Source organism: Talaromyces stipitatus, genomic scaffold (genome assembly GCF_000003125.1).
Source record: "Talaromyces stipitatus ATCC 10500 scf_1105507295523 genomic scaffold, whole genome shotgun sequence".
Classification (NCBI taxonomy): Eukaryota; Fungi; Ascomycota; class Eurotiomycetes; order Eurotiales; family Trichocomaceae; genus Talaromyces; species Talaromyces stipitatus.
In genome coordinates, this window is record NW_002990113.1 from 5,300,739 (window position 1) to 5,324,162 (window position 23,424).

The 23,424-nt window shown below is 46.4% G+C and overlaps 9 protein-coding genes across 10 annotated transcripts, besides 1 other annotated feature; 2 read left to right on the forward strand and 7 right to left on the reverse strand.

The window, feature by feature from the left end:
- Positions 1 to 42: part of a sequence feature (CT-rich) that runs on past the window's edge.
- A 546-nt stretch (positions 43 to 588) lies between these two features.
- Positions 589 to 2,618, reverse strand: TSTA_079050 (lipase precursor, putative). Its single transcript, XM_002341894.1, has 4 exons — positions 2,437 to 2,618; positions 2,177 to 2,363; positions 1,753 to 2,107; positions 589 to 1,683 (listed from the first exon to the last, which is right to left on the reverse strand). Exons 1-4 carry the CDS (start codon positions 2,510 to 2,512, stop codon positions 1,372 to 1,374), a joined length of 930 nt encoding a protein of 309 aa, XP_002341935.1. The 5' UTR covers positions 2,513 to 2,618; the 3' UTR covers positions 589 to 1,371.
- Positions 2,619 to 3,091: 473 nt separating this feature from the next.
- TSTA_079060 (cleavage and polyadenylation specific factor 5) lies at positions 3,092 to 4,342 on the reverse strand (the record flags this gene model as incomplete). The annotated part of the gene is made up of 4 exons (XM_002341895.1): positions 3,092 to 3,596; positions 3,672 to 3,919; positions 3,983 to 4,234; positions 4,302 to 4,342. The coding sequence occupies 4 exons, from the start codon at positions 4,340 to 4,342 to the stop codon at positions 3,304 to 3,306; spliced, it is 834 nt and encodes a 277-aa protein (XP_002341936.1). The 3' UTR covers positions 3,092 to 3,303.
- A 230-nt stretch (positions 4,343 to 4,572) lies between these two features.
- TSTA_079070 (a-pheromone processing metallopeptidase Ste23) lies at positions 4,573 to 7,938 on the reverse strand (the record flags this gene model as incomplete). Its single annotated transcript, XM_002341896.1, has 3 exons — positions 4,573 to 7,526; positions 7,588 to 7,614; positions 7,735 to 7,938. The coding sequence occupies 3 exons, from the start codon at positions 7,936 to 7,938 to the stop codon at positions 4,650 to 4,652; spliced, it is 3,108 nt and encodes a 1,035-aa protein (XP_002341937.1). The 3' UTR covers positions 4,573 to 4,649.
- Positions 7,939 to 8,762: 824 nt separating this feature from the next.
- On the reverse strand, positions 8,763 to 11,991 carry TSTA_079080 (histone deacetylase HdaA; the record flags this gene model as incomplete). Its single annotated transcript, XM_002341897.1, has 14 exons — positions 8,763 to 9,172; positions 9,219 to 9,325; positions 9,384 to 9,463; positions 9,515 to 9,696; positions 9,751 to 9,814; positions 9,873 to 9,920; positions 9,974 to 10,085; positions 10,139 to 10,349; positions 10,415 to 10,542; positions 10,632 to 10,744; positions 10,797 to 10,935; positions 10,997 to 11,010; positions 11,068 to 11,356; positions 11,406 to 11,991. The coding sequence occupies 14 exons, from the start codon at positions 11,989 to 11,991 to the stop codon at positions 8,954 to 8,956; spliced, it is 2,292 nt and encodes a 763-aa protein (XP_002341938.1). The 3' UTR covers positions 8,763 to 8,953.
- A 709-nt stretch (positions 11,992 to 12,700) lies between these two features.
- On the reverse strand, positions 12,701 to 14,608 carry TSTA_079090 (glyceraldehyde 3-phosphate dehydrogenase GpdA). Its single transcript, XM_002341898.1, has 10 exons — positions 14,565 to 14,608; positions 14,443 to 14,489; positions 14,351 to 14,386; positions 14,246 to 14,259; positions 14,123 to 14,186; positions 13,761 to 14,018; positions 13,275 to 13,701; positions 13,107 to 13,219; positions 12,996 to 13,053; positions 12,701 to 12,941 (listed from the first exon to the last, which is right to left on the reverse strand). Exons 2-10 carry the CDS (start codon positions 14,452 to 14,454, stop codon positions 12,910 to 12,912), a joined length of 1,014 nt encoding a protein of 337 aa, XP_002341939.1. The 5' UTR covers positions 14,455 to 14,489; positions 14,565 to 14,608; the 3' UTR covers positions 12,701 to 12,909.
- A 1,056-nt stretch (positions 14,609 to 15,664) lies between these two features.
- TSTA_079100 (phosphate transporter (Pho88), putative) lies at positions 15,665 to 16,924 on the reverse strand. Of its 2 annotated transcripts, XM_002341899.1 has the most exons (3): positions 16,535 to 16,924; positions 16,288 to 16,448; positions 15,665 to 16,228 (listed from the first exon to the last, which is right to left on the reverse strand). In XM_002341899.1, exons 1-3 carry the CDS (start codon positions 16,546 to 16,548, stop codon positions 15,837 to 15,839), a joined length of 567 nt encoding a protein of 188 aa, XP_002341940.1. In that variant the 5' UTR covers positions 16,549 to 16,924; the 3' UTR covers positions 15,665 to 15,836. The 2 variants fall into 2 exon arrangements, with proteins under 2 accessions (XP_002341940.1, XP_002341941.1); XM_002341900.1 differs by having other exon boundaries at positions 16,288 to 16,924.
- Positions 16,925 to 17,622: 698 nt separating this feature from the next.
- On the forward strand, positions 17,623 to 19,079 carry TSTA_079110 (histone H2A). Its single transcript, XM_002341901.1, has 3 exons — positions 17,623 to 17,835; positions 18,150 to 18,219; positions 18,275 to 19,079. Exons 1-3 carry the CDS (start codon positions 17,734 to 17,736, stop codon positions 18,520 to 18,522), a joined length of 420 nt encoding a protein of 139 aa, XP_002341942.1. The 5' UTR covers positions 17,623 to 17,733; the 3' UTR covers positions 18,523 to 19,079.
- Positions 19,079 to 20,179, reverse strand: TSTA_079120 (uncharacterized protein; the record flags this gene model as incomplete). Its single annotated transcript, XM_002341902.1, has 2 exons — positions 19,079 to 20,077; positions 20,123 to 20,179. 2 exons carry the CDS (start codon positions 20,177 to 20,179, stop codon positions 19,079 to 19,081), a joined length of 1,056 nt encoding a protein of 351 aa, XP_002341943.1.
- Positions 20,180 to 22,638: 2,459 nt separating this feature from the next.
- TSTA_079130 (uncharacterized protein) lies at positions 22,639 to 23,356 on the forward strand (the record flags this gene model as incomplete). Its single annotated transcript, XM_002341903.1, has 2 exons — positions 22,639 to 22,901; positions 22,950 to 23,356. The coding sequence occupies 2 exons, from the start codon at positions 22,639 to 22,641 to the stop codon at positions 23,290 to 23,292; spliced, it is 606 nt and encodes a 201-aa protein (XP_002341944.1). The 3' UTR covers positions 23,293 to 23,356.
- Between the last annotated feature and the right edge of the window lie 68 nt (positions 23,357 to 23,424).

The following is a 23,424-nucleotide window of genomic DNA, read 5'->3' on the forward strand; positions in this document are numbered from 1 at the left end:
CTGTCTATCACTTCTCTTCTCCTCTCCTCTTCTTTTCTTTTCAACTCCTTCAAGAGTCACCACTTCCTTCATCTCCTGTCCAGACCGCGTTCTATCATCTCGCAGCTAATCCAGAGTAGCTCACAGAGCACAGACTGTTCCATAGCGTGCGCCTACATGACGCCGTCCACCCCGAACGTCCACTAGACCCGGCCCGATGCCCACAAAAGTCTCGACTCAGTCGGACTCACTGCAGGCCTCCTATCCTGGCGAGCCAAATATAGACCGTGGCTGTGGCTGAGTCGACAGGGAACAAACATTAAGGTGGAGCTTGTGGATCGCTCTTAGGAGTATTATTAGGCGATCAAGTCTACTAGTCTTGACTCGTCAACGATCCCGGCTTGCCGATGTCGATGTGCTCAGACATGCCCCTGGACATTGTCATATTGCATCTCGAGCTATTGTTCCTTCAAAATTTATTGAGAATCGACACCGACAAATAACGTGATGGAATCTTTTTTCCTCCTGGAATTACGCGGCCTTTTCCCACTCATCGCTCCTGCAACAGTATCTGGCTCGGATATAGCATAATGCTCGATACGTCCCAGGCTATATGCGACAACAAGTGGGGTTGATCTGATGAAAATACGATGGATGGTTTAATGGTTCGTGATTCGCGGAGAGACGTCTCCTCCTACGACTTTTTATTGACGGTTATACCTGGAACCCGTTCAGAAACATTGAAACATTGACTTATCAGAGACGACAATGATTTGTCCTCTCTATTCTGATTCACCCCTCTTGGTAGGAAAGCTTCGGCACAAAGATTTGTGGCTACTTGGGGACAATTTTCTCGCGCTCTCATTTCGTCCTCACCTCGCAATGACATCGTAGCAAAGTCTGACACGTGTCATCATCCAAGCTCGCTGAGAGCAATGTTTTTGTTGACGACATGTTCATGCAGCATATGCATCTATCCAAGGAGGGAATGGACATGTTTTCGACACGATTGATCCGAGATGAGCCGGATGTCGACAGCAAAGCAAAAGACTTTGTCGTGCGTATTTAACGCTACTCATGCAACTACCAAGCCTACCGAACAGACGTACGGGTAGACATCATGCTTGTTTTCCGGAACAATCTTTTACAGTGCTACAGGGAAGTATCGAATTCGAAAGAATCAATTAGCTATCTCCACCTACTTTCCTCCGTGTCAGTATCAGTCTTTCCTTTCCCAGCTTTCTTCTCTTCTCTCAGAATCTGCTATCATCCCAATCCACATGCATCGATTATTGTCACCCACGCTTAACAACTTTCGAAAACAACTTATACCTAGAGACCTAGCATTTGCACCGAAGCATGGTGTTCATGGCTATTACCCAGATTATCCGTCTACTTGCACGCAGCAATCGCATTGAAATACCAGAAATGAGCAGGGAAGTCTAGCGAAAAGGGTGTTCCACTATTTCCAGTGGATGTTTCGGTACCGTTAATTTGGTCAACGTCAAATGTACGCACGGGTGCACCCGTGGGCGACCTAATCCAATACTCAGGACCCCATTGCAGATAGCCTAGTGCACGGCTAGGGAACTTTGGGACGGGGTCGTCAGTGTGAGTGACTCGGAAGTTGAAGGTAGTTGCATTTGTAGTTGTGAGATAGGTCGCAAAAGCAGTATTTCCAACACGCGGACTGCCGTAGGTAAGCTTTGGCAATTTCGTTAGCGGCTTATTTGATTCTCACTGTTCAATCTGTATTTTCAATTATTGGCTTACCAATGTTGTAATCGCTATATTTCCAATTGGTGTGGTACGGAATTGTGCTGTTGCAAGAGCAGCCAAAGCGCCTCCGAAACCGTGTCCAGTGAGGACAAGTGTGGTGAAACCGGTAGTGGCCGAAGCATTGATTATTTGGGGGACAATAATACCAGATACTGAAGACCAGGAATTCAAAAAGCCTTGGTGAACCGTGCAGTTGGCAGTTGTACCGCATACAGTAGTACTAGGTACTAGCCTGTCATTGAGCTTCGTGATCCAACCTGCAATGTCTCGAATGCCAGCGAAGGCGAGAACCAGCAGAGAGTTGGTGGGGTCCACAGCGAGGAATCCAGACACGTCGCCCACTCCGATGCTAGGACAATCGGATCAGATCAGCCTGGTCTATGGCAGCGACTAGTGAGAAGAATCTCTTCCAACTCACTCCTTGAATGAATACGCTATAGTAGCGCCATTGGTCTCTACAAGAGGGCAATTTCCAGCCGCGCAAGTAATCAGTGTACCAGGTGAAGCAATAGTATTTCTAGTGCAATATGCTGCAGCCGAGTATTGCTCGTACAAGTTCAGGGTAGCCAGTGTGGTCGTGTTGATGGCGTCGGCAGCAGCGTCACCTAGATTCACCGTTAGTCTACATATCTGTTTGTGTAAACTGATCGATCTCGGACTTGAATGATATTCCCTTACCGCGTTGTATCAGACCAGCAGAGGCTGTAGCAGTGAATGCCGCGACCGCTGTGATCAATTTCAACAGCATCATCATCGTCTTCGCTCTTACTTTCAATTCCTTTTGGGGATATTCTTGACTGCAAGTGTTGCTTTCCTCTGAGACTTCGGTGAGCTGTAAGAAATACTATAAAATGAACTTCCACCATCACGACAAACCCTAGGTATATATCTTCAATTGAAATATCTGTACCGACATCACAAGCTTTTCAGGTCCGATTCTCACCTAAATGTACCATTGACAAGTCCTGCAATGTGTGCGACTACCACCGACACAGCCTATGCGCTACACACCGAGCCCTAATGTGCGACCGGCACATGCCGTATTGCATGCCTCACTTTGGCATTAGCATTCTCTAAGATTGCGAATAATTCAAGATGGATATTCAACTGAAGACGGGGATGATAAGGTGAGGTGTGGCTGGCTTATTAGGGTTGGCTGCTGATCGTGTGTAACATATCGGTCAGGGTCGATGCTACCTATTACTTCGTACTTGAAGCCTTGGGTTCGTACCTAGGTAGCATGTGCTAGATGTATCTACACTGAATTCACCTATTACTTTTGACTTAACCCCTGACATGATTGTAGAACTCTATAGCACGTGGAGACTGGAGAGGATGTAAATAGAATTCTGCTTCCCTACTGTATTGGACATAAGTAATTGCTTTCCTGTATATCAAGTAGACTCACTCCTAACGCCGGCCGCAAATTTGAACCTTTTAACGGCAATATAACAGGCCGCTTCCTTTCCATCGACAGCCAGAAGGCATAGCCTTATGCCCCACCAAAGCTGAATCTCGTGCATCCCAATAATGCCCCGTTCCAAATTACGAAATCTGATCATTCTCTTGCTTCATTTCCGACGCATCCTCCATACCCGTATCCTCACCTTCCCCTGCAGAACCAGCCAAAACCTTCGTCTTGAACTCATCAATACCCGGATGAGGCGTCCCCGGTGTCACCGCAACCACATTATCATTCTCATCCACAAACTCAAAATTGTAACGCGACAACAGATGCGGAATAGCGGATAATTGAGGGCCGTATCTAGCCGTGTTGTCGTACAACTCAAAGAGGGGCACGGCGAGGAGTTTCATGTTTTTGGGGACGCTCAATACTTCTATTCATGTACGAATGTTAGATGACCGTCGACAAAGAAAAGGAACGAGAGGGTAAAAGGAAGGGAATTGTATACTTTTCTTCGGAAGTTGAATAAGATACAACTTCTTACACTCTTTCGGACGCGTAACATGTCCCGGTAGGAAAGGGTACATAAACGTCTCAAAATTGGGACGCCACCATTGCGCCAATGTATCGCCTACTTCCCAATCTTCATTGACGCCTTCGCCCGTGAATTGGGACCCAACAGGGGCCAGGCGTTCGTTCAATCTGGTCTTGAAGCCGGTTATTTCGTCATCGTCGTGATGGAGGTAATCGCCGGGTCTGTCGTAAATCTGATTAGTTATATCTGAATGTACCACGATATGGAAGAATAGGCAGGGGTACAATTTAAAAAACGCATTCGCAATCTGCAACATCAACACATGTGGATGATTATGCTCATGACAAACCAGCACCCCTTCACATGTCCGCCTCATCCCATGTTTCTCGTAATGTTCTTCAAGTCTTTTCAGACGCGCCAACACGGAGGGATCTTCTTCTGGTTGATTCTCTTTTGTGCCGAATGTGTAATTAGATAGAGGGTAGAGGCGGATTGTTTGTGGTTGATTGGCGTCGAAGGATTTGGGGATTATGGGGCTGTTTGACTTGTCAGTTTATTCGGCCATGGAATGGATTGTATAGCTTGACGAGGCTGGTAACGTACGGCTTGGAGCTCTGCATTGCAGTCACTGTGACGGTCGACATGATGGCTGTGTTTCAAGTAATCCACTAGCAAATAATTAGGTGGCTTGTTCAATCACTTAGATAGACACGAATAGCTGGTAGTTGATGTTGGTGAAGTTAACCTCCGCGGGATGTTTTGTCGAAGTCAAGTTCAAGCTCAGAGCTCTGGCCAATAAGAATGGACTAAACGACCCACTTGTCTTCCTCTATGTTTCTCCAACTGATGAGATATAGAACTACTTATGAAAGATCAAATCTAAAAGCTTTATGACTCTATCTATACTCCAACTAAATATACAGCGCAAGCTTAATGCCACCCACCGACATATTACAACTTTGAATCAAAATCGCCAAACTCACTTAAATCCACAACAGGGCTAGGTCCAGGACTGACGGGCAGCCGTGCCTTGAACTGAGGTACATTGGTGATGTAGATAGGTTGTTTGCTGGTCTTGATGGTCGCATTACCGTTGCTGAGACTGATGTTGGTGAGCTGATTGTGTAATGCCTCTGCACCTTCAGCGGTGTCTGTGGTATCCACGGGTAATTCATCTGTCTTAGCAGACTGCGCATCCAAATGAATAGAAATCTTTGCCCGTGTTTCAGATGATGGGTCGATGTATTGCCGGTAGAAAGCAACAATATCTGGCTTGGTCAATGTGCGCACTGCTGCAGCGTCGATCTCGTGTTGTAAGAAATTGAAGTATTCTGATCCAATATGTGTCCAGAAACGTGAGGTCTCTGATCCTAGATTCTTCAACTTCTCGAGTCTCTTGTTGATGATACTGCGCTTATGGCTCTCGAATTCCTCCTCTGTCATCTCATCCAGCGTTTTGGCAAATTGCACCAGGAAGTTGTCAATACGACCCTCCAGATAATGTGCCGTACGCTCACTCTGAATGATAACGCGATATCCAATAGTTGTTGCAGAGTAGCGCGCACCACTCCAGACAACATAACCCAGCTGCTCTTTGCTTCGAAGCTGATCAAAGGCTGGTTCTTCTGTCATTTGGGCAAATAATAGAAGCTTAGCTCTGAGCACCTCGTCGGTTATCTTTCCAACAAACAAATAGTACTCAATACAATTGTTCACGTTTTGCGGATCCCTCAACTGGCGTTCGTAGATGTAGTTGCTGCCCGGTGGGAAAATGATATTCCTGCGCACATGCCATTGAGATTGTGGGAGCGTGCGGCTACGGACGACGCTCTCGACAATATCAGTCATCTTTAGCGCGTCTTCCTTGTAAAGGTTTCCATGAGCCAGGACTTCAATGTGGTTTTGCTGTAGAAGTTGGGGATAGAATGCCGCCACGTCGGTAAAGTCAATGTGTTCCAGCTCTGCGGCATACTGCTCGTTGATCCAAGTTTTTTCCGCCGTAAGATAGCGAGTCATATCTCCGACTTGGTAGTATGGTTGTTGATACTCTGCATTTCGATACGCTCTCGCCAAGCGTTCCTTGATAACTTTGAACCGTTCCGGGAGAACAACAAGATCACGCATTGTAGTCATAACCTTTTCAAGCAACACCGGCATTTTATCGTTGTATCCTCCAACCGAGACATCCAAACCAAAAATGCTGGCGGAGAGATTATAGTCCAATCCAGCAAGTTCAGCGTCATACGAATATTCCACTAGGTCATCTCTGACCAGCTCGCAATAAAGTTTCGCTTTAACATGATTGGCAGGTGTAGCCCAGACTAGCGAGTTTCTCAAGGTAATATGGACCGTGGCCTTTGGTACCCAGAATCTATCATCCTTCTTATACCACACACGAACATGATCATCCAATCGAATGAGTTTCGGGGTATTGGCTGGCTGTGCCACTTCTTTCTTCTCAACTGACAGCCGAGTAGGGATAAACTCGTTCTTATGCGGCATATGGAGATCTTGAACTCGTTCCGATGGTGAAGACGCCAAGGCGTTCGCAATCTCTTTCAAAAAGTCCTGGGGAATTTTCTCTTCCTTGTACTCTGTCCCATACCATTTCTCTCTTGCATTCCAATCGCCCGGGAAATGCTGTGAAACAATCATCAGTCTAAAGTTGTCGCTACGCAGATACGACAAAGCCTTGGTGATCAAGTCGGCATCGAACTTTCTGAGCAGATTGTTGCCACTAAGCAACCATTCACGAGGTAAAGGTTTCTGCATCACACTGCTCAAACGACTCGTAAACCGCGAAGCGGGTGATTTCTGCTTGAAGCGGAATTCGACCTCTGCCAAATTTTGCATCTCATCATATATCCATTTCTCTGGAGCCCGCTCTTTGATCATAGCAATGTACTGGAAAATGATTTTGACAATCTCCTTGTAATGTGCCAAACCATCCTCTGTAAGGCGCACAGAGATGGTGAAAAAAGCCGATCCTGGACCCACGGACATCGCGCCAGCAGAAAGCCCATTTGCCCAACCTTGTCCTTTGATATACGACAAAATACTACCGGGACCCTCATGACCGATCAAATGGCTGATATATCGACTGGGGAGAGTTTCGTACAATTCCTCTTCGTCCAAAAATGGAAAGTAAATATCCAATGATCGCGAATCCATCACAGGCTTCGCAAAGACTTGGGTGCAAAGCTGATCTGCGGACAAAGGCTGCACATCGTCCCATCGATTTTGGGGTAAATTTTTGTTCTCTACCTTTGAGAACAACTCGACAACCCAGCTCTCGAGCTGATCGAGCGATTCACGACCTAGGACAACAAGCTTCATACGATTGGCGGAGTAATGCATTTTGTGAAACTCGATGAATTTACTGCGGACTTCGACACCGCGGCTTTGCGGATCATCACGGAGAGTTTGTAGATTTCCTGTTGAAAATTTGTGATAAGGATGTTCCGGATTCGATAACGACTTGTTGAGTTGCATCAATCTCCACACATCGCTCTGTAAATTCTTCTTGTTCTCTGAGTCAACCGCCCTCAACTCTCGATCCAATGTAGACTCTAGAAATAAAGGCGCAATGAAGAACTGCGCAAACCGGTCCAATGCTCCGTATAATGGAGACGTCGTACTATCGGTTGACAATGATGTCGACGACGACGCGGCGCTCTTATCACTCGTTCCATTAGTACTCTGTGAAGCATCACTCTCTCCGGTGGCGGCGATCTCGAAAAAGTAATTCGTCTCTATAGCTCCGGTGTATGCGTTGGAAGAGCCCGAGTGGGCAGCGAGATATTGGTTGTACGCATTCTCTATTGGATACTAGCGAAAAGCGAAAATGAGCATGCCTTCGTTCTCCGGGGGTTTCAAGTGAATGTCTTACCTTTTCAGTTCCCATAAACAATAAATGCTATAATGATCCAACACCAAATGATAAGTATATATCTTCTTTCTATCAACCACTGGGGGCAAACAATATCTTCCTCATCCGCATTTCAACTCGCAAAATTCACGGCAACCAAAAGCTCACCTCTACAGCATGCGCCATCCCCGGCATAGCATCATCATCCGAGAAATTTCCCACATTGACATTTGCCGAGGCACTGGCCTTGTCTGTATCCGGATCATGTACCAATAAAGCTTCCAATTGATTCCCCAGCTTGATCACTCGATACAAGCGATCGTCGAGTTCTGGCTGTTCGAGCCGGTCGGTGATAAGTGTGACTCCCGACATGGTAGTCGGGCGGAAAGTGGTGGTGCTAAATCGGAGACAACGAGGAGTATAAGGACGGAGAGAAACGGACGAAGTGAGATAGGAGATCCCACAGTTTCGATTTGAGAGACAAGGTGTTATTGTTTTTGTTGTTGATGTTACCAGCCCAACAACGCGCTTTCGGGCTAAGGATGATGCGATCAAGGATGAAGAATTCCACCAGAATGACGAGGACCTTGGAGGCATCCGTTGACGCAAGGGTAGTGTACTTATAACTGAAGATTAGTCCTTAATAAGTAGCACGTATGTTGCAGTATTCGTCTGAGTCAAGAGTGCACAGCAGAGGGCAAGGTTGAAGAGAGCACGGATCAGCTTTGGCTTATCAATTACCGTATGGCCAAGACCAATGGGCAATCCCTTGACTATACAACTCCGACAAAATGAATCCGAAGTGAAAAAGAAAAGAGGTAAGAGATAGAGGAGAGAAAAATCCCAAAACAAAGCAGAACCAAGCAAGGGTGATGAAAAGACTTGTGACAGATGGATGATGAACATGGCTTACTGTAAGGAAAATGAGGCAAACTTGTCTTTGGTTCCTTACCTTTCAGGTATCCACATATGGCTGGATATCACATCATTTTACACAACGTATGCTCACTCATCTGCTTTGTTTACTAAACGTACATCTCCCGGTGCTTGTCTCGTGCCTATGTCTAGGTACATAGATGTACATACCTAGCGAGTAGCCACATGTCCCTGGTCCAAGTGCGCCAACACAGCCAGAATCAAAATCTCTAGCCCTGACTTAGGGACGGGCGAATCACATCCGATACAAATCGAGGCTGAATATCGTAATCATTTGATTGGGTTGGCTATAGGTAGATGAGAATGGTGATACACCATGCTTCTTTGAAAGTACTGCATATGATATACGCCGTGGAGTAGCTACTTTCGCCGTCACGCCTAAAGTCACCATCCTCTTCTGAAAATGGAAACATCGCTTTCGCAAATTCGATCCATCGGTGAATAGTCCTCCTCACTCTTTGGCCTCTTCGGTCTCATCTTCATCAGTCTCATCAGCATCCACGTTAACCCGCTGCTCAATCCACGTGAAAACCTCGGTCTTGTGTTGAAGAAGCATCTCATTGAGCCCAGTTTTAGGAGATCGTAGCAACCGACCATATCGTTTGGAGGGCTTGCGTCGATTCTCGTTGTGCCATACACCGTGGGTATGAGCGACGAAGACCAGGGAGTTCTGCCACCAATTAGCTTGGTATCATAGGAGAGGAAGGAATACGTACATCTTTGTACCACCGTGAGAGCCAGGTTTGTGTCGGTGATGCCACAGCCCGAACAGGGTTTTCGGCGACAAATGAAATCACGCTGTTGACACGTTGATAGATGCTATCTGTTTGATCGTTAGCCGTACATTCCCTGGCGCCTGTCTAGAACGTAGATAAGCTCACCTCGGTTGATCAGAAGATTAGCCACACCATAGAATGCATCGCCGACTCCAATGAAGAAGATATGGGTAGCATCATTTGGCCTATTAAGAATCAGCGCGCTATTCCTGTAATGCTGGAGAATATGAACATACTCAATGTAATTATCCCACAAGTATCCAGCCAATTCTTCAGTCTGAGCGGGTCGGTCAACGTCATCTTCCTCGAATTTACCGATATCTGAAGAATCTGCAGTGACATGTTTGGGAATGTTGACATCGATGATGGCATAGTTCCGTCGATGTGCCCATGCGATATAGTCCTTGACAACGTCCGCCTGTAAGTAGTTAGTTAAATGGAAATTGAGCTTTCGAACAGTTGTAGCGCTAACCATCCAGCAGTTATGTGGCTCGAGTTTGTTTGTGATTGGGTGGTGTATGCCCATCATATCAGGTCTATCGAATTATCAAAGCATGTCCTCGTAGAAGGTCAAGTGAAAGAGGTAAAACTCACGGATCATGGAAAATCACAACCAGAGGGACGGCCTTGTCATAGTTGGAACTAACTCTACCAGTCAGTCACTTCATTTTAGGCGAAGAAGCAAACCGACCTACCTTGCTAGGACCTGATTTTCAAACGACTTTGAGATCGACGCTCGATAGATCCACAAACTGGTGAGCTTGTAATTGTCATAGAGCTTTTTGGCCTGATATTGACGAATGACATCTGTATCGAATTAGCTTCACTGTAAATCTTAATTGCTTTTTGGTGGCTAATACCATGAAATCTGTCGGTGTAGAGCCCCTCCTGCGTTGGGATCTTTGGATACATGCATCGCCAATACTTCGACTGGGCAGCCATGACGGTTCGCACAACCTGTACAGCCGGATTTGATGGCATTGTAGCTGCGAGTCGCGCAGGAGGTTCTCCCATAAGTGTCTTTGTCACTGCCAAAGCAGACTTGGAGATAGAACGGAAATTGTAACCGCCCTACTTAATGTGTCAGATGAGGTGGATGAAGAAGAGGGGAAGAAGAAAGAGCGAAAATTGTTTACCTCTAGACAAACAGACACTTTCCCATTAGCCAGCGTCATCAGCATATGGGTCATGTGAGAGTAACAAGCCGGAGTCACAAAACAGCCACCCAGCTCGTCACCAGCCGCTGCATCAAATCCTGAGGCCACTTGTTGTGTGTCAGTCTTTATTCTCTTTGTATCTTTTGGACATTTCCTCTCTTTATGACATATCATAAAGACAAATGGTCCGACTTACCAATTACCAAATCAGGATCAAACTCGCTTGCAATAGGCATTATGACCTGCTGAAATGCAAACATGTAATCTCCGTCTCCCATTCCTTGAGATGGCCATGGTATATTGATGTTTCTGCACGTCATATAAGAAGGATATACAACGCAATATCGGGAAAAGAACTCACTTTCCCAGTCCAGCGCCCTCGCCGACAGCATCCCAGTTACCTTCTTTACCACCAGGATAGAATTTACCATCGGCATATACATGTAGTGAGATATAGAGGACATTAGGCTCATCGTAGAATGCTTTTTGGATGCCATTTCCTGTAACAGTCAGTTAACTTAAGGTTCTCCAATAAGTCTCCGAAAGTCTAGATATGCTTACCATGATGTACATCCCTATTTCAAATTAGCTTCTGCAAGAAAGAGAAAACAAAACCGAAAGATGCAACTCACCAATCAACAATCAAAATTTTCCGACAAGCTTCCCCTAATTTGCGCTGGCATACTTTGGCAGCTATAGATACATTATTGAACAAACAGAACCCCATAGTCTTGTCATGTTCAGCGTGATGGCCAGGAGGTCGAATGACAGCAATGGCATTCTTGACTTTACGCGTAGCAACCGCTAAACACGTCTCAATGGCTCCGCCAGCTGAAAGGAGAGCAGAGGCAAATGTAAGTCGATTAAAGTAAATGGAATCCCGAGACTCCTCAAGCATGATGAGAGTTTCATCGGGGAGGTCTTGATTGATGTCAGTCATCTGGTTTCATGCGCTACTGGGCAAACATACTCTGGGTATCCGAGACAAATTGAAAATGCTCGTCCGTATGAACCAACTCCACCTCCTCTTTCGTAGCGTTCCGCACATCAATCCGCTTCAAAGGCATAGGCACAAGCGGCTTTGGCGAAGAGACAATATCCAAGTCCTCAATGAGACCAGCTCGACAGATCTCCTTGTAGATATAATAGATACGCCGAGGATCCTCGGGATGCACTTCAGCAGCAGGCCGAACCTCGCAGTGATAGCGCATTCGAATATCATAACATAGCCCCGTCGCTAAGGATGCAACAGGCAATCCTGGAGCTGTCGCAGAAGTATCGTCAACGGACCAGTCCGAGTTCTCTTCCATGATACTATCTGATTCTTCACTGGACTTGATCATGTGAAGACCCTCATCTTCAATCGACTTGGTCAAGCCATGAATGTCTGTAGAAGGTATAGGATTGCCAGCTGGTGCCGACAACAGACTTGAAGGAAGCTTAGGCATTCCTAACAAAGTCGCTGGTTGCAAGCTATCTTCAGTCGTTGCTCTTGCAGGAGCAGTGGAGAAAGGGGGTCCCGAATCTCGCATGACCGTATCCTCATCTCGATCCATTTCTCCGACGCGTAATTAGAAATGAATTGAAGATGGGGGGCTTGTTGTTGCAGGCCGTCGAGAGCTTTATCCCCTCATGGCCTCCTGTTGTACTGGCCAGTTGATGTTTTTGTTTAGTCCTTCACTTGGTTCATAGACGGCCTTTGGAAGAGATAAGGCCAGCGAAACTGGAATAGCAATGGCAGGTAGTCTTGCAACAAGTTACAAACAATCGCAATAGACAGGAGAGGGTTGCAGGAACAGAACAATCCTAGTGTGAAGACAGGGTACCAAACAAGAATGAAAAAACACGTCAGAAACAAAAATCTGAAACACTTATTTTAGTGGAAAGCTCCTCCTTTTGTGCCGATAAATTGTATGCATACAAGCATATCAGATGGGAGGTGATAGCAAAATAGGGCAGAGACATGAGAGCTCCGTGTTGAGTAATTTGGAAGTTTGGCTGGCACGTGATAAAACAGCTACTCAAAATTACAGGTATGTTACCACTTCATACATCATGTAATTTATGCTGGACGCTTCGAAGAAGACAGAATTGAAACGCAAGTCATTCTTGACATTGCCAAAGAGAACAATCATGAGTCTTGCTGGTTACTCGTTTGCTTGACATCAAAGTCGAAACTGTATTGCTCTTATTCAATGCTGCATACAATCACTTCCCACCTCGGTAGTTAAATGCTATGGACAAGTACCAAGTGAACGCATTTTTGGAATAACATCAATTCATTAAACTATTTATTGTCATGGAAAGAGAGATAATAACAGTCTCGTTCTAATTTTCGGAGCACATCATCAATTTGCCAATTCATAACTTCTCGTTCCAGATATCCGATCAAAATTGGAACAAGTTTCGTTTCCTCTATGTGGTCGAGGATATTTCAGCATCTAGAGCACACTTCGAAAAGTGGCTGCTGATTCCTAAGCGTTGCCGTCAACCTTGGAGATGTAAACTAGAAAAAGGTTAGCTGCTGATTTTCCATCAAAGACTCGAGACGGAAACTTACCAATGAGGTCAACAACACGGCGAGAGTAGCCCCACTCGTTGTCGTACCAGCTGACGAGCTACAAATCATGTCAGTTATCGCATTAGACTGCAGGGTATAGACCGTTCATACCTTGATGAAGTTGGAGTTAAGGGCAATACCAGCCTTGGCATCGAAGATGGAGCTGTTGGTGTTGCCGTTCAAGTCGGAGGAGACAACGTCATCCTCAGTGTAGCCCATAATACCTATGATTTCGCGATCAGCATTAAATTTTCCGAGAAAATCGGTCTATAAACTTACCCTTAAGTTCTCCCTCAGAGTACTGCTTGACGACCTTCTTGATCTCGTCGTAGGAAACAGGCTTCTCAGTGCGGCAGGTCAAGTCAACAACGGAGACGTTGGAAGTAGGCACACGCATGGACATTCCAGTGAGCTTTCCATTGAGGGAAGGAATGACCTTTCCAACAGCCTTGGCGGCACCAGTGCTGCTAGGAATGATGTTCTGAGCAGCAGTACGGCCACCACGCCAGTCCTTAGCGGAAGGACCATCGACGGTCTTCTGGGTGGCAGTGTAGGAGTGGACGGTGGTCATGAGACCCTCAACGAGACCCCAGTTGTCGTTGACGATCTTGGCGAGGGGAGCCAAGCAGTTGGTGGTGCAAGAAGCGTTGGAGATGATGGTGTTCTCGGGCTTGTATTCGGTGTGGTTGACGCCCATGACGAACATCTAATATCACGTTAGTTACCGTCCTGAAGGCCAGAGGGCCTTGTATAGGAAACACTGACAGGAGCATCCGCGGAAGGAGCAGAGATGACGACCTTCTTGGCGCCACCCTTCAAGTGAGCAGAGGCCTTCTCGGTGGTGGTGAAGACACCGGTGGACTCGACAATGTAAGCAGCACCAGTCTCGGACCACTTGATGTTGGCGGGGTCACGCTCCTGGTAGAACTTGACGCGCTTGCCGTTGACGACAAGGTCGGTGCCATCAACCTCGATGGTTCCCTTGAACTGACCGTGCTGGGTGTCATACTTGAGCATGTAGGCCTGGTGAAGTTAGTATAATGCTCGCTATCAACAGGGTGGTTGCCGGTAGAGGGGGGCGGATAAGACACCCGCCGCCTAATGCGGGAAACACCGGATGTACGTACAGCGTAGTGAGTCTCAATGAAGGGGTCGTTGACAGCGACGACCTCGGCCTCACCGTGCTCGATGCTAGAATATTCAGTTAGAATTGTATAGAAAACAAGAAGTGGTTCCGTTCGTGAACATACATGTTACGGAAGACCTGTTTAGTTCATAGTTAGCTCGACGTCATCCGTTGCGTTGCCATTGCCATCTGCTCTCCCAGATGGCTTTGAGGATGGATAAGTACTTACAATACGTCCAATACGGCCGAAACCGTTGATGCCGACCTGTTGATTTCAGTCAGTTGATGGCGTTGAGAGTATTTCGACTCGACTCGGCCTACCTTGGTAACCATGATTGCGGTGATAGTTGTTTAGGGAGAAATAATAACTAATGGCGGGGTAAGCTTATCAGCACAAGAGCTCACCACGACGAAGCAATGGATCAGTAATAATGGTAACTCACAGTCAGGTATATGTAGATGGATATGAACTGGAATTGATGGATGTAGAGAAAAAGAAGAAGAGGAAGACGAGAGGTAGATTTTTTTGTCTTAATAAGAGAAGGAGGTCGGCGGGGTAGCTTTGACGAAAGAGGGCGACCCGGTGAATGTTGACGCAACCACTGGGTCAGCTTCAAGCCTGAGCCCTGAGGCAACAGCTCACTCTCTTTCTGTCTCACCGGGACATCACACTACTATTAATCTACGTACGTACTAGTATTCCATTTGAATATGTATTTTATTGATTCTCATCACCTTCAAATCTCATGATTCTATACTCACTTTTCACATAACCCCCTCCATGATCGACCCCCATCAACCAATTCCCGATGTACCGCATTAGGGGTTTCATAGGCCGGGCAAAACAGGAACACACCTCTCTGTACAACTATCAGATTTGGCGCTTTATGTTGAGCCCTGAGCCGACACAGCCAATGAGAAGCCTGCAATTGGCTTGATCGCAGCATCAACCCTGATGGTTTCCCGGGAGCACGATAATTGGTAATGGATTCTCCTGTTAGCCTAGGCTATTGCTGATTACTTGTGCCTGATGTACGGTTGTTCCCGATGTTTGAATGGAGTCACTGGCAGCAATAATTGCGATGGTATCAGGTCCCAAGGTCCTTGGTCTACTGTAGAGAGGTGTAATTGGTATTACGATCGTATCAATACGGAAGTCCTGTGCGCCGTACGTAAAATACGAGGTACCACGTGTATAATCATAAAAGCCAGGGCTACCCGCCGGTCAACAAGTTTAGATGAAACAGGGTCCTTGAGGCGATAGTTACATGGACTTGGCAACCAATACAACATCAAAATGTCCGTTGGTGTGCAAATCCTGCGGTGACAATGGACATCATCTGATTATCAATTGATAACTTGACTCAGCCTGACTCAGGGCAGAGCCACATCATGCCGACTTACCGAGCGCATCGTGGCAAGTATCATACATATATTACTAATTATTGCCAACGCCTGATGATCGTAAGTTAATGCGGCACGTACCGACTATCTAACGAGACCGTTCTATAATGAGTCGACTATACCTAGCTAGAGGTCAAATGCCATGCAGCAATGAATATTATATTATATATATTCATGTTCCAAAACGGTGATTCGTCATCGTACATATGCGGACCGGCAGAATCTCTATATCCATGAATCGTTGCAAAAGCACAAAGTATCCTAACGGCAAGCAGGGAAAACGAGTATTGGAGAAAAGAACAGAAAGTCGTCTATTCCTCCTTGACACCACCCCGCCAGTTCTTTTCTGCGTTCTCGATAGAAGCCTTATCGCTCTTGATCTCGCCCTGTCCCATACCCATGAAACCGGCAGCAGCCTTGAAGGGGCGCTGAAGATCGCCCGTGGCCGGCTTGCCAAAGACGTGGATTTTGACCAAGTTGGACTCGAGTGCACTCTTGACGGGGAGGATGGACTGGATTAACAGAGGGTTGGTGTACTTGAAGTACAGGTGCATGACCGCCATCATGCCAACGCCCATGAGCTGTGAGCGCATCAACTGGCGCAGCTGCTGCTTGTCATACTCCATGACAGTGGTCGTCACGGGGCGAGGTTCTTCACCGGAGCCCATGGGGGCAGGCTCAACGTATTTCAAGGTAGTCAAGTCTGTTGCAAACCAATCAGTCAGTGACAAATCCCAAGTTTAACCACCGTCCAAAGCATACCCTTCTTTTTGTTGATCTTGGACTGGACATAGAGGTAAATGCCCAAGATGATCACGTTGGACACAAGGTACAAAGCCCGAACGCCGAGGAGCACATCAGGGTTATCGAAAGGAATGCGCTTGGAAACTTGCATCATCCCGAGGATGATGACAAGGTTGGTACTATATCATATATGTAAGCATTTCGATCGTTGCGAAGAATAATCTTGTCTGCGCGAAGCGCAAGACACGGAAAAGGAGTAACCTACACTTGAGCAGACATGATGTATGAGATGAAATAACGAAGAACCAAAAATTAGAAAGTTCTTAGCGAAAGAAAATAGATGACTCCTCAAAAGAAATGAACGAAAACTGGGCGTGAGGTTGATCTTGTTGAATCTCCAAAAGCAACAAAAAGGCGAAATGTTCTGTGAAGGAAGGAGGACACTTTGCCCGTTGGAGGAAAATGGTCACGTGAGCAAATTATCTGTGGCAACAGCGGAGCATAGCGGACAGAGCGAGCCAATCAACAGTCGAGTACTAGAGGATAATCTAAGCCATAGAACGATTTGGAAGGTCTTTAATCACGCCACAGATAGCAGCAAAGTACCGCGATAGTTACATAAGCTTGGTGGCAGACAATTCTAGGGTGAACCAGCATTTGAATGTGATTGAGTATAGTTCCTAGAGTCTACAGAGTATAGCAGAGCAATTATCTGTATGGCGGAGAGGGCAGAGCCTCTCCCCACATTCTCAGCCACAGTTTCTACACACATGCATATCACGTGGACAAATCACGTGATACGATCTGCCTTGCGGGGCGTAGAGACTCGCTCCATGCCAGCGCTCTCCAGGATCTCCATCAAGAATGCCAGCCGGACAACCACCTCAAATGCCTCGACTGGGAGACAAGATAGGGATATCTTTGGGCCGATCTGCTTCATGTGCGCGTCTGACTTACGCCCGGTGACCCTCAATATCTTGATGGGTCTCCAGTTTGATTGATTCATGATGGTGGTGATGGACGACATATGCTGCAGAAGTGCCATTCTTTCCATCACCCCCGGAATCAGCAGAATTAATATAAGGCTCGATGGCACTCTCTTTGGCTCATGGATGATGATAGATAACTACGGTGTTCCCTAAAGGCCAGCCTCCAGGCATCTGATTCAGCCATACAGTGAAACCGTCGATGAGGGACAAAAGGAACGCCCGGACGCGGATGAGCGCTGATTGGCCGAACCGCCTTGACAGGCCCCAGCCCAAGCACCAGCCTCCCTCGGCGCCTCAGGCAGAAGGTACAGAGTACAAGGATAAAAAATTCCCCCGACAACGACGCGCGCTATCACCAATTCTTACCCGCTCAACTATCACACCACCATCCACACGTCGCTCCATCAAACGAATTTATCGCATTCAACCTTACTCACTCGACTTATAAATTAATCGATACTAAATAAAGGAAAAAATGGCTGGTGGCAAGGGAAAGTCTGTCGGTGGAAAGGCTGCCCCTGGCAAGGATGCCGCGGGGAAAAGCCAAAAATCCCACAGCGCAAAAGCTGGCTTGCAGGTCAGTTTGTGATTTTTGCTATGTTTTTGTCCTGATGATGGTTTTATTATCTGGTTTCACGTCTTTTATCGATTTTTTTTGAGATGTTATCGTTATGCGACACGGATACAGTGATGAACACATGTTCGAATTGTTGATTTTCACGCGTCGAGTCGAGTGCGCCTGATTTCGCGATGACTTTCTATTCTTTGTTCCATTAGAAGAATAATCTTTAAAGCTTTATTTTTCTGCGTTATTTGTCGCGTGTACTCGAGCAGCCTGAACTTGTTTTCTATTTTGTCAAACCCCAAGCATACTAATACCAAGTCGAACAGTTCCCTTGCGGTCGTGTCAAGCGTTTCCTCAAGAACAACACCCAGAATAAGATGCGCGTCGGTGCTAAAGGTATGATCGACTCTCTTATATAAGATACAAGATAAACGCAACTAACGCGTCATAGCTGCCGTCTACGTCACAGCTGTTCTCGAGTACTTAACTGCCGAAGTCCTCGAATTAGCAGGAAACGCCGCCAAGGATCTCAAAGTCAAGCGTATCACACCGCGTCACTTGCAACTCGCCATCCGTGGTGACGAGGAACTCGACACTTTGATTCGCGCCACTATCGCTTTCGGCGGTGTCCTACCTCGTATCAACCGAGCGCTGTTGCTCAAGGTCGAGCAAAAGAAGAAGGGCAAGGTTGACTCTTAGATTCTTTCTCTTTTAATTTTCTTCGTTCTCCTTGGCGTCGACTTTTCGGCAATTTCCACACAAAATCAATCGAGCTGGACTTGTTCTACTTCAATTGATCGACACATCGACACGACAATTGACGGAATATCAGCTCTATATTGTTTCTCAATCCTCCTTCTCCGACTTTCTTCCTGATTGATTGATTACCTATGGGTTCGGGTTCTGTTTAATGCTGTGCTTTGCTTTCACATTTTGATTTTGATCACAAGGGGCGGTGTTTACGTAACGGGTTACATTTATCTCTTCTATTTCTATTATCCTCTACTGTGTTGACTACCTATTGTGAAAAGTAGTTTATTTGCCTTTTGTCTTTCTCGACAGACGAAGAGGGAATTAGGTGGTTTGGGTGTGTGCGTATAAATTGTGTGTCTAGGGAATAAAACTTTTACCTGTTTTCATTATTTCTACAAGTCATTAAATGTGCCCTGATTGATTGATCATTACCCACACCAAGAGGCTTCTTCATCTGTAAGTACCACTCTACAACTGTGCATGGAATATTATCCTTGACATTTTACAGAGGTATCTGTCCGCCTTCCCCATCAATATCCAGAAAATTGTACTCCGTCTCACCGCCATCCTTACTATTTCCCTCCTGCCAGAAAGGTTGCAAGCATACCCACCCATCCTTATTCAACGCAACAGGAACCGGAATACTCCCCGTCGTGTCAGGAATATTCTTCTCATCCAACTGATTATCATGATTGACTTTCTTCGCCTCCACAAAATCAGGCACTGGATCGCCGGGTATTAGCAGCGGACCCATGCGGTAGAATGTTGAGACACGTTTGATGCCGGATGAAATGGTCCATGGTGGTAAGGAGAGAAGTTTTATGGGTAGCATTTCAGTATTTGCGTGAACGGATACGAAAGGATCGGCGATCGCGGCGATGACTTGACGCTTGTTGTCGTGAGCTTGGGCGTAGCTGATTTCATTTTGGTTGTAATCGGCTGGATTGAGGTAATACGGCTCGAGACTGAAGAACTCTGCTATCGAGACGCTGGGTCCCCTAGCTTGGGATGGAGCAAAGTAGGAGAAGAGGGAGTTCATGTCATATGATGAAGGATCATCTTTTTTCTGCATGAAGTATCCGACAAGCCCAACCAACCTGTTTGTCTTGTCTCCAAGTTTCATGCTGATATTATACGACGTGATGTCTTCTAATCTCAAATACGCGATGGTGGAATGATTGGCCAAGGGTGCATTGGCTAACTCCAGACTGAATCCCATCTGTACGACGGCTAGGGGTTTCCGCAAGATACTCATCATCGTCTCAGCGTAAGAATTAGGCGGATGCTTGACGGTCTCTCCAGCCGCGCAGAGTGTATTGAACAAACCTTCGAGAAAACTCGATTCTTTGGACTCTTTTGATTCTTTAAGCTTATCCATCAAACTACGAAGCGTCGGATTCACATTATCTGGCAGTGTATCTGAGGGCTCGAAAGGATACGAGACACTGGATGCATTCATAGCTTGAGACTCCCGAATAAAGTGGCCATCCTGATCGAATACCTGTATACTATAATCCGGGTAATTCATTACGATCTATCGCCAAACTGTTAGATTATAGGTGGGCTCCACGCTTTCTTGTGAGAAGCTGATCCGTGAAACCATCCATGGTGGCCGAGAAGTAGGTCAGATCTGCCACATCTTTCGATAATTGTTCTCTTTGACCCGATATCAGGATTTTGTCGAGCCCATCTGGGCTCACTCTTGAGAAGGGTCGTTTCAGCAACGTCTGGATTGAATTTGGCGCTTGCTGGAGAATCGGTGAATGGCCAGAGAGTATTCTGAAGTCCCCCTTAATATTCGGATCATCGGAAAGCGTCATTCCGGACTTGATGTAATATCAATTCTCGTCGGGGCTCTCATAGTCAAATTTTCAGTCACCGAAGGGGATATGGTAGTATTCTACCGTCCATTCAACAAACAACGGATACCATGCTTGTTGGCCATCCCAAAGACCTATCTTGAGAGACTCGTTTTGGGAAACGGAACCTTGCTTGTTGTAGAAAGCCAAACCGCTTCCTTCAACAGTGATGTTAAAGTCTCGATTAAATCAGGGAGAGACTTTACCTGAAGTCCTCTATCATTGCTGATGTTGTCAATCATCTAAGCCCACTCTTTCAGTCTTGTGTTTTTGCTAGGATCATCTAGACCAATAGTCTCTTGTCCAGCTAAACGGACAAGTAAACGTTCCGCCTGATGTCTTCTCCTTGCGACCAGTGAAAATGCCCGCGAATAGCACCGTGGGATCCTGTTGCATAATGAAAGGCGGCATTACCCCAGGTTCGCAGTTAATCAGGCTCGAAGACCATTAATCCGTCTGCATTTGAGGTTTATTTGACTATCTTGTGTTGTCGGTGTACCAAGTTGGTCAGGACGTTCCACAATCGCCGTGACGATTTTATAGGCCGATTGTTGTCGGCTGCTCTTCTGCGGATCGGTTCCAAGACCCTTGTATCAATATCTCACTGGGACCAGGTATGTGAATCCGGTCGGTTTCCTCATCCTTGCTTGCTCTTTCTCATACGAAGCCATGCTGAAAGGACTCTACAGGATCGTTATAAGTATGTGACCCATGCTAGTTTTGTTGTTTCCATCACTTACGCTGCCAGGGGATTTGAGAAATTTATGAATCATGATCAGGCAACATGGGGTAAAGGGTATATGTGCAACTGGTTCAAGTATGACGATGATGGAGACCCTCTGACTTACTTCAATGGCCAAAGCTGGGCAACAGAAGTCCACGACTTTCTCATCCCAGAATTAGGATACAAAAAACGCGCGGTGCCACTATCATTTAAGGTCAAAAGTGGTACAAAGCAGAATGTGTGCCTTGCGCGTCTTTCAACATCTACCGTCATGGGGGCGAACCTCGTAACGAACAATGCACTGCCATCCGCGTGGGAGACTATTAAGGGGCTAGATTCCCTTCTACATGAAACCTCCCCTGGAAATCTTCAGATGGTTTTGATGTTCAGGGGATCCCAAGTACTACGTTGTCGGCGTCAATAATCAGATCCTCGGTAATAGGAGGCTTACTGTGATCAATACGAAACAGAACTCCAGGGCAGTGGAGAATCGTGACTTGATATTACTGCTACTTGTCGGAAGACAGATGCCAAGCCCATCGTCTCCTTATACTCTGGTGGAGATGCCGAGTGGCCGCAGGAAGAGGCACTGGATCGCTGGCTATCACCTAACCCAGCAGTAGAAAAGACGCGAGTAGCAATCATCAAGGCTGGCCATCATGGAAGTCGGATCGGCACCTCAACCAACTTCATGTCCTTGACCGAACCAGACTATTTTTTAGTGTCAGCTGGTCAACAGCATGGCCATCCAGGCAAGTGACCTCTCTTGACTGCATCTGACTTTTTCTCGAACTCTGGCCTAAGGTCTAGTTCCTGAACTCATATTCTATCTGGATGCGTGGTTCACATCTCTGCCATGGGGCAGTGTCTGGAGAACCAGCCAAGTGCATATACTCGACTTGCTTTCCATATCACATAAGTATCTGTGGCGGAGACGATACACATTGTCAATACATCTGCCAGTATACAAGACTCGTAAAACCTCGCTGATTTAAGAAAACACCAAGGGCCGCCAGATCATTCAAGCAAAGGTTTCGAGACTCTATGCTTCCGTCTACACGAGAAAGGATGAAGATCCTCTTAGCGATCTCAGACATGACTTTCGGAGCAACATAAGTGATAGCAGTCAGCGGACTACTCTGACGAAATCCTTGCGCAAGCAATGGGCCAAATGGAGCAATACCTCAGAGGATTACTATCCTTTCCATGGATCGGGTTTGGGACCAGACAGGTCATTTTCATCCACGATCGTTCGAAACATACAAGTGATTATCGACCCTAAGTGGATAACATTCCAACGGAATAGGGCTGAGTCGGAAGGAACTAGGAAGCGAAAGAGGACTGAGGAGCCAACAGAACAACCGAGTAAAAAGGGGAAGAAGAAATCACTCTTTAAACACGAACTTCTTTACTGCAGATCCTCTACTTTACGTTGATCCAGCTAAACAAGTCACTTCACAGACCAGAAGACGGGCAGCCATGCAAAATGGTCTTCAAGGAGACCCTTCTGAGTCCGTTGGACTCAACGGCTGGATCTCACTAGCAGAGGGACAATTCTGGCTTGCTGCAGGGTTGACGTGCACGGCCTTCCAAGTCCTCAATATCCAAGCGGTTGCAACCTTGTCGTGGGGAAGCCAAGATACAAAATTGGGTGTATTTGCCGATTGTATAGCCAAATACCCGCTTTCCGCTAAGAACGACGACGAGCTCTTCCTACTCGTCGAACTTGGGATCGTCACTGTGTTCGACCAGGGTAAAGGGATCTTTTAATACTTTCTTGCTCACTAAAGCATGCCATATACACGGTGGTTTTTCACTATCAACTTCAACGTTCATTTTGGCGCATCAGTTCATTTGCATGGACCACCTATGGCGGGATACGTGTTTGTGGACTGGAATATCATCTCATTTACAATTCAGTTTGGTGACTCAGCACCTCAAAATAATCCATTATCATGGGACAAGGAGTGGGCCCTGTTGAAGCAAATTGATAGCCCTGCTGGTGGTGGTGGTGGCAATGACAATGCTGCACATGTGTTTGCAGCCACAGGCGGATTTACAACTTCCCCAGCAGATGCTGTTAGTGTCACGGAACAAAGATGCAATATGGACTGTTTAACCTGGTCTATTTGAGTTCACAGTCAAATTGCTGGTCCCTATTACTCAAATCAACTACAAGAATTCGGGAAAAAGACCTCCTCGCTGGAGTATAATGCACCTGATACATTTATCAAGCCTATGGATGTCACGAAAAAAAGTTCAACA

What these genes read in the sequence shown, in the direction of transcription:
- TSTA_079050 (XM_002341894.1), bottom strand. Translation starts at nt 2,512, where the DNA reads ATGATGATGCTGTTGAAATTGATCACAGCGGTCGCGGCATTCACTGCT. An exon ending in TGCTGGTCTGATACAACGCG is followed by an intron (nt 2,364 to 2,436) that starts GTAAGGGAATAT and finishes CGGTGAATCTAG; the next exon opens with GTGACGCTGCTGCCGACGCC. An exon ending in ATATAGCGATTACAACATTG is followed by an intron (nt 1,684 to 1,752) that starts GTAAGCCAATAA and finishes AAATTGCCAAAG; the next exon opens with CTTACCTACGGCAGTCCGCG.
- TSTA_079090 (XM_002341898.1), bottom strand. An exon ending in TCATTGAGACTCACTACGCT is followed by an intron (nt 14,019 to 14,122) that starts GTACGTACATCC and finishes TAACTTCACCAG; the next exon opens with GCCTACATGCTCAAGTATGA. An exon ending in CTCTGAGGGAGAACTTAAGG is followed by an intron (nt 13,220 to 13,274) that starts GTAAGTTTATAG and finishes GCGAAATCATAG; the next exon opens with GTATTATGGGCTACACTGAG.
- TSTA_079100 (XM_002341899.1), bottom strand. An exon ending in CAAGATCAACAAAAAGAAGG is followed by an intron (nt 16,229 to 16,287) that starts GTATGCTTTGGA and finishes GGTTTGCAACAG; the next exon opens with ACTTGACTACCTTGAAATAC.
- TSTA_079110 (XM_002341901.1), top strand. Translation starts at nt 17,734, where the DNA reads ATGGCTGGTGGCAAGGGAAAGTCTGTCGGTGGAAAGGCTGCCCCTGGC. An exon ending in GCGCAAAAGCTGGCTTGCAG is followed by an intron (nt 17,836 to 18,149) that starts GTCAGTTTGTGA and finishes CAAGTCGAACAG; the next exon opens with TTCCCTTGCGGTCGTGTCAA. An exon ending in GATGCGCGTCGGTGCTAAAG is followed by an intron (nt 18,220 to 18,274) that starts GTATGATCGACT and finishes AACGCGTCATAG; the next exon opens with CTGCCGTCTACGTCACAGCT.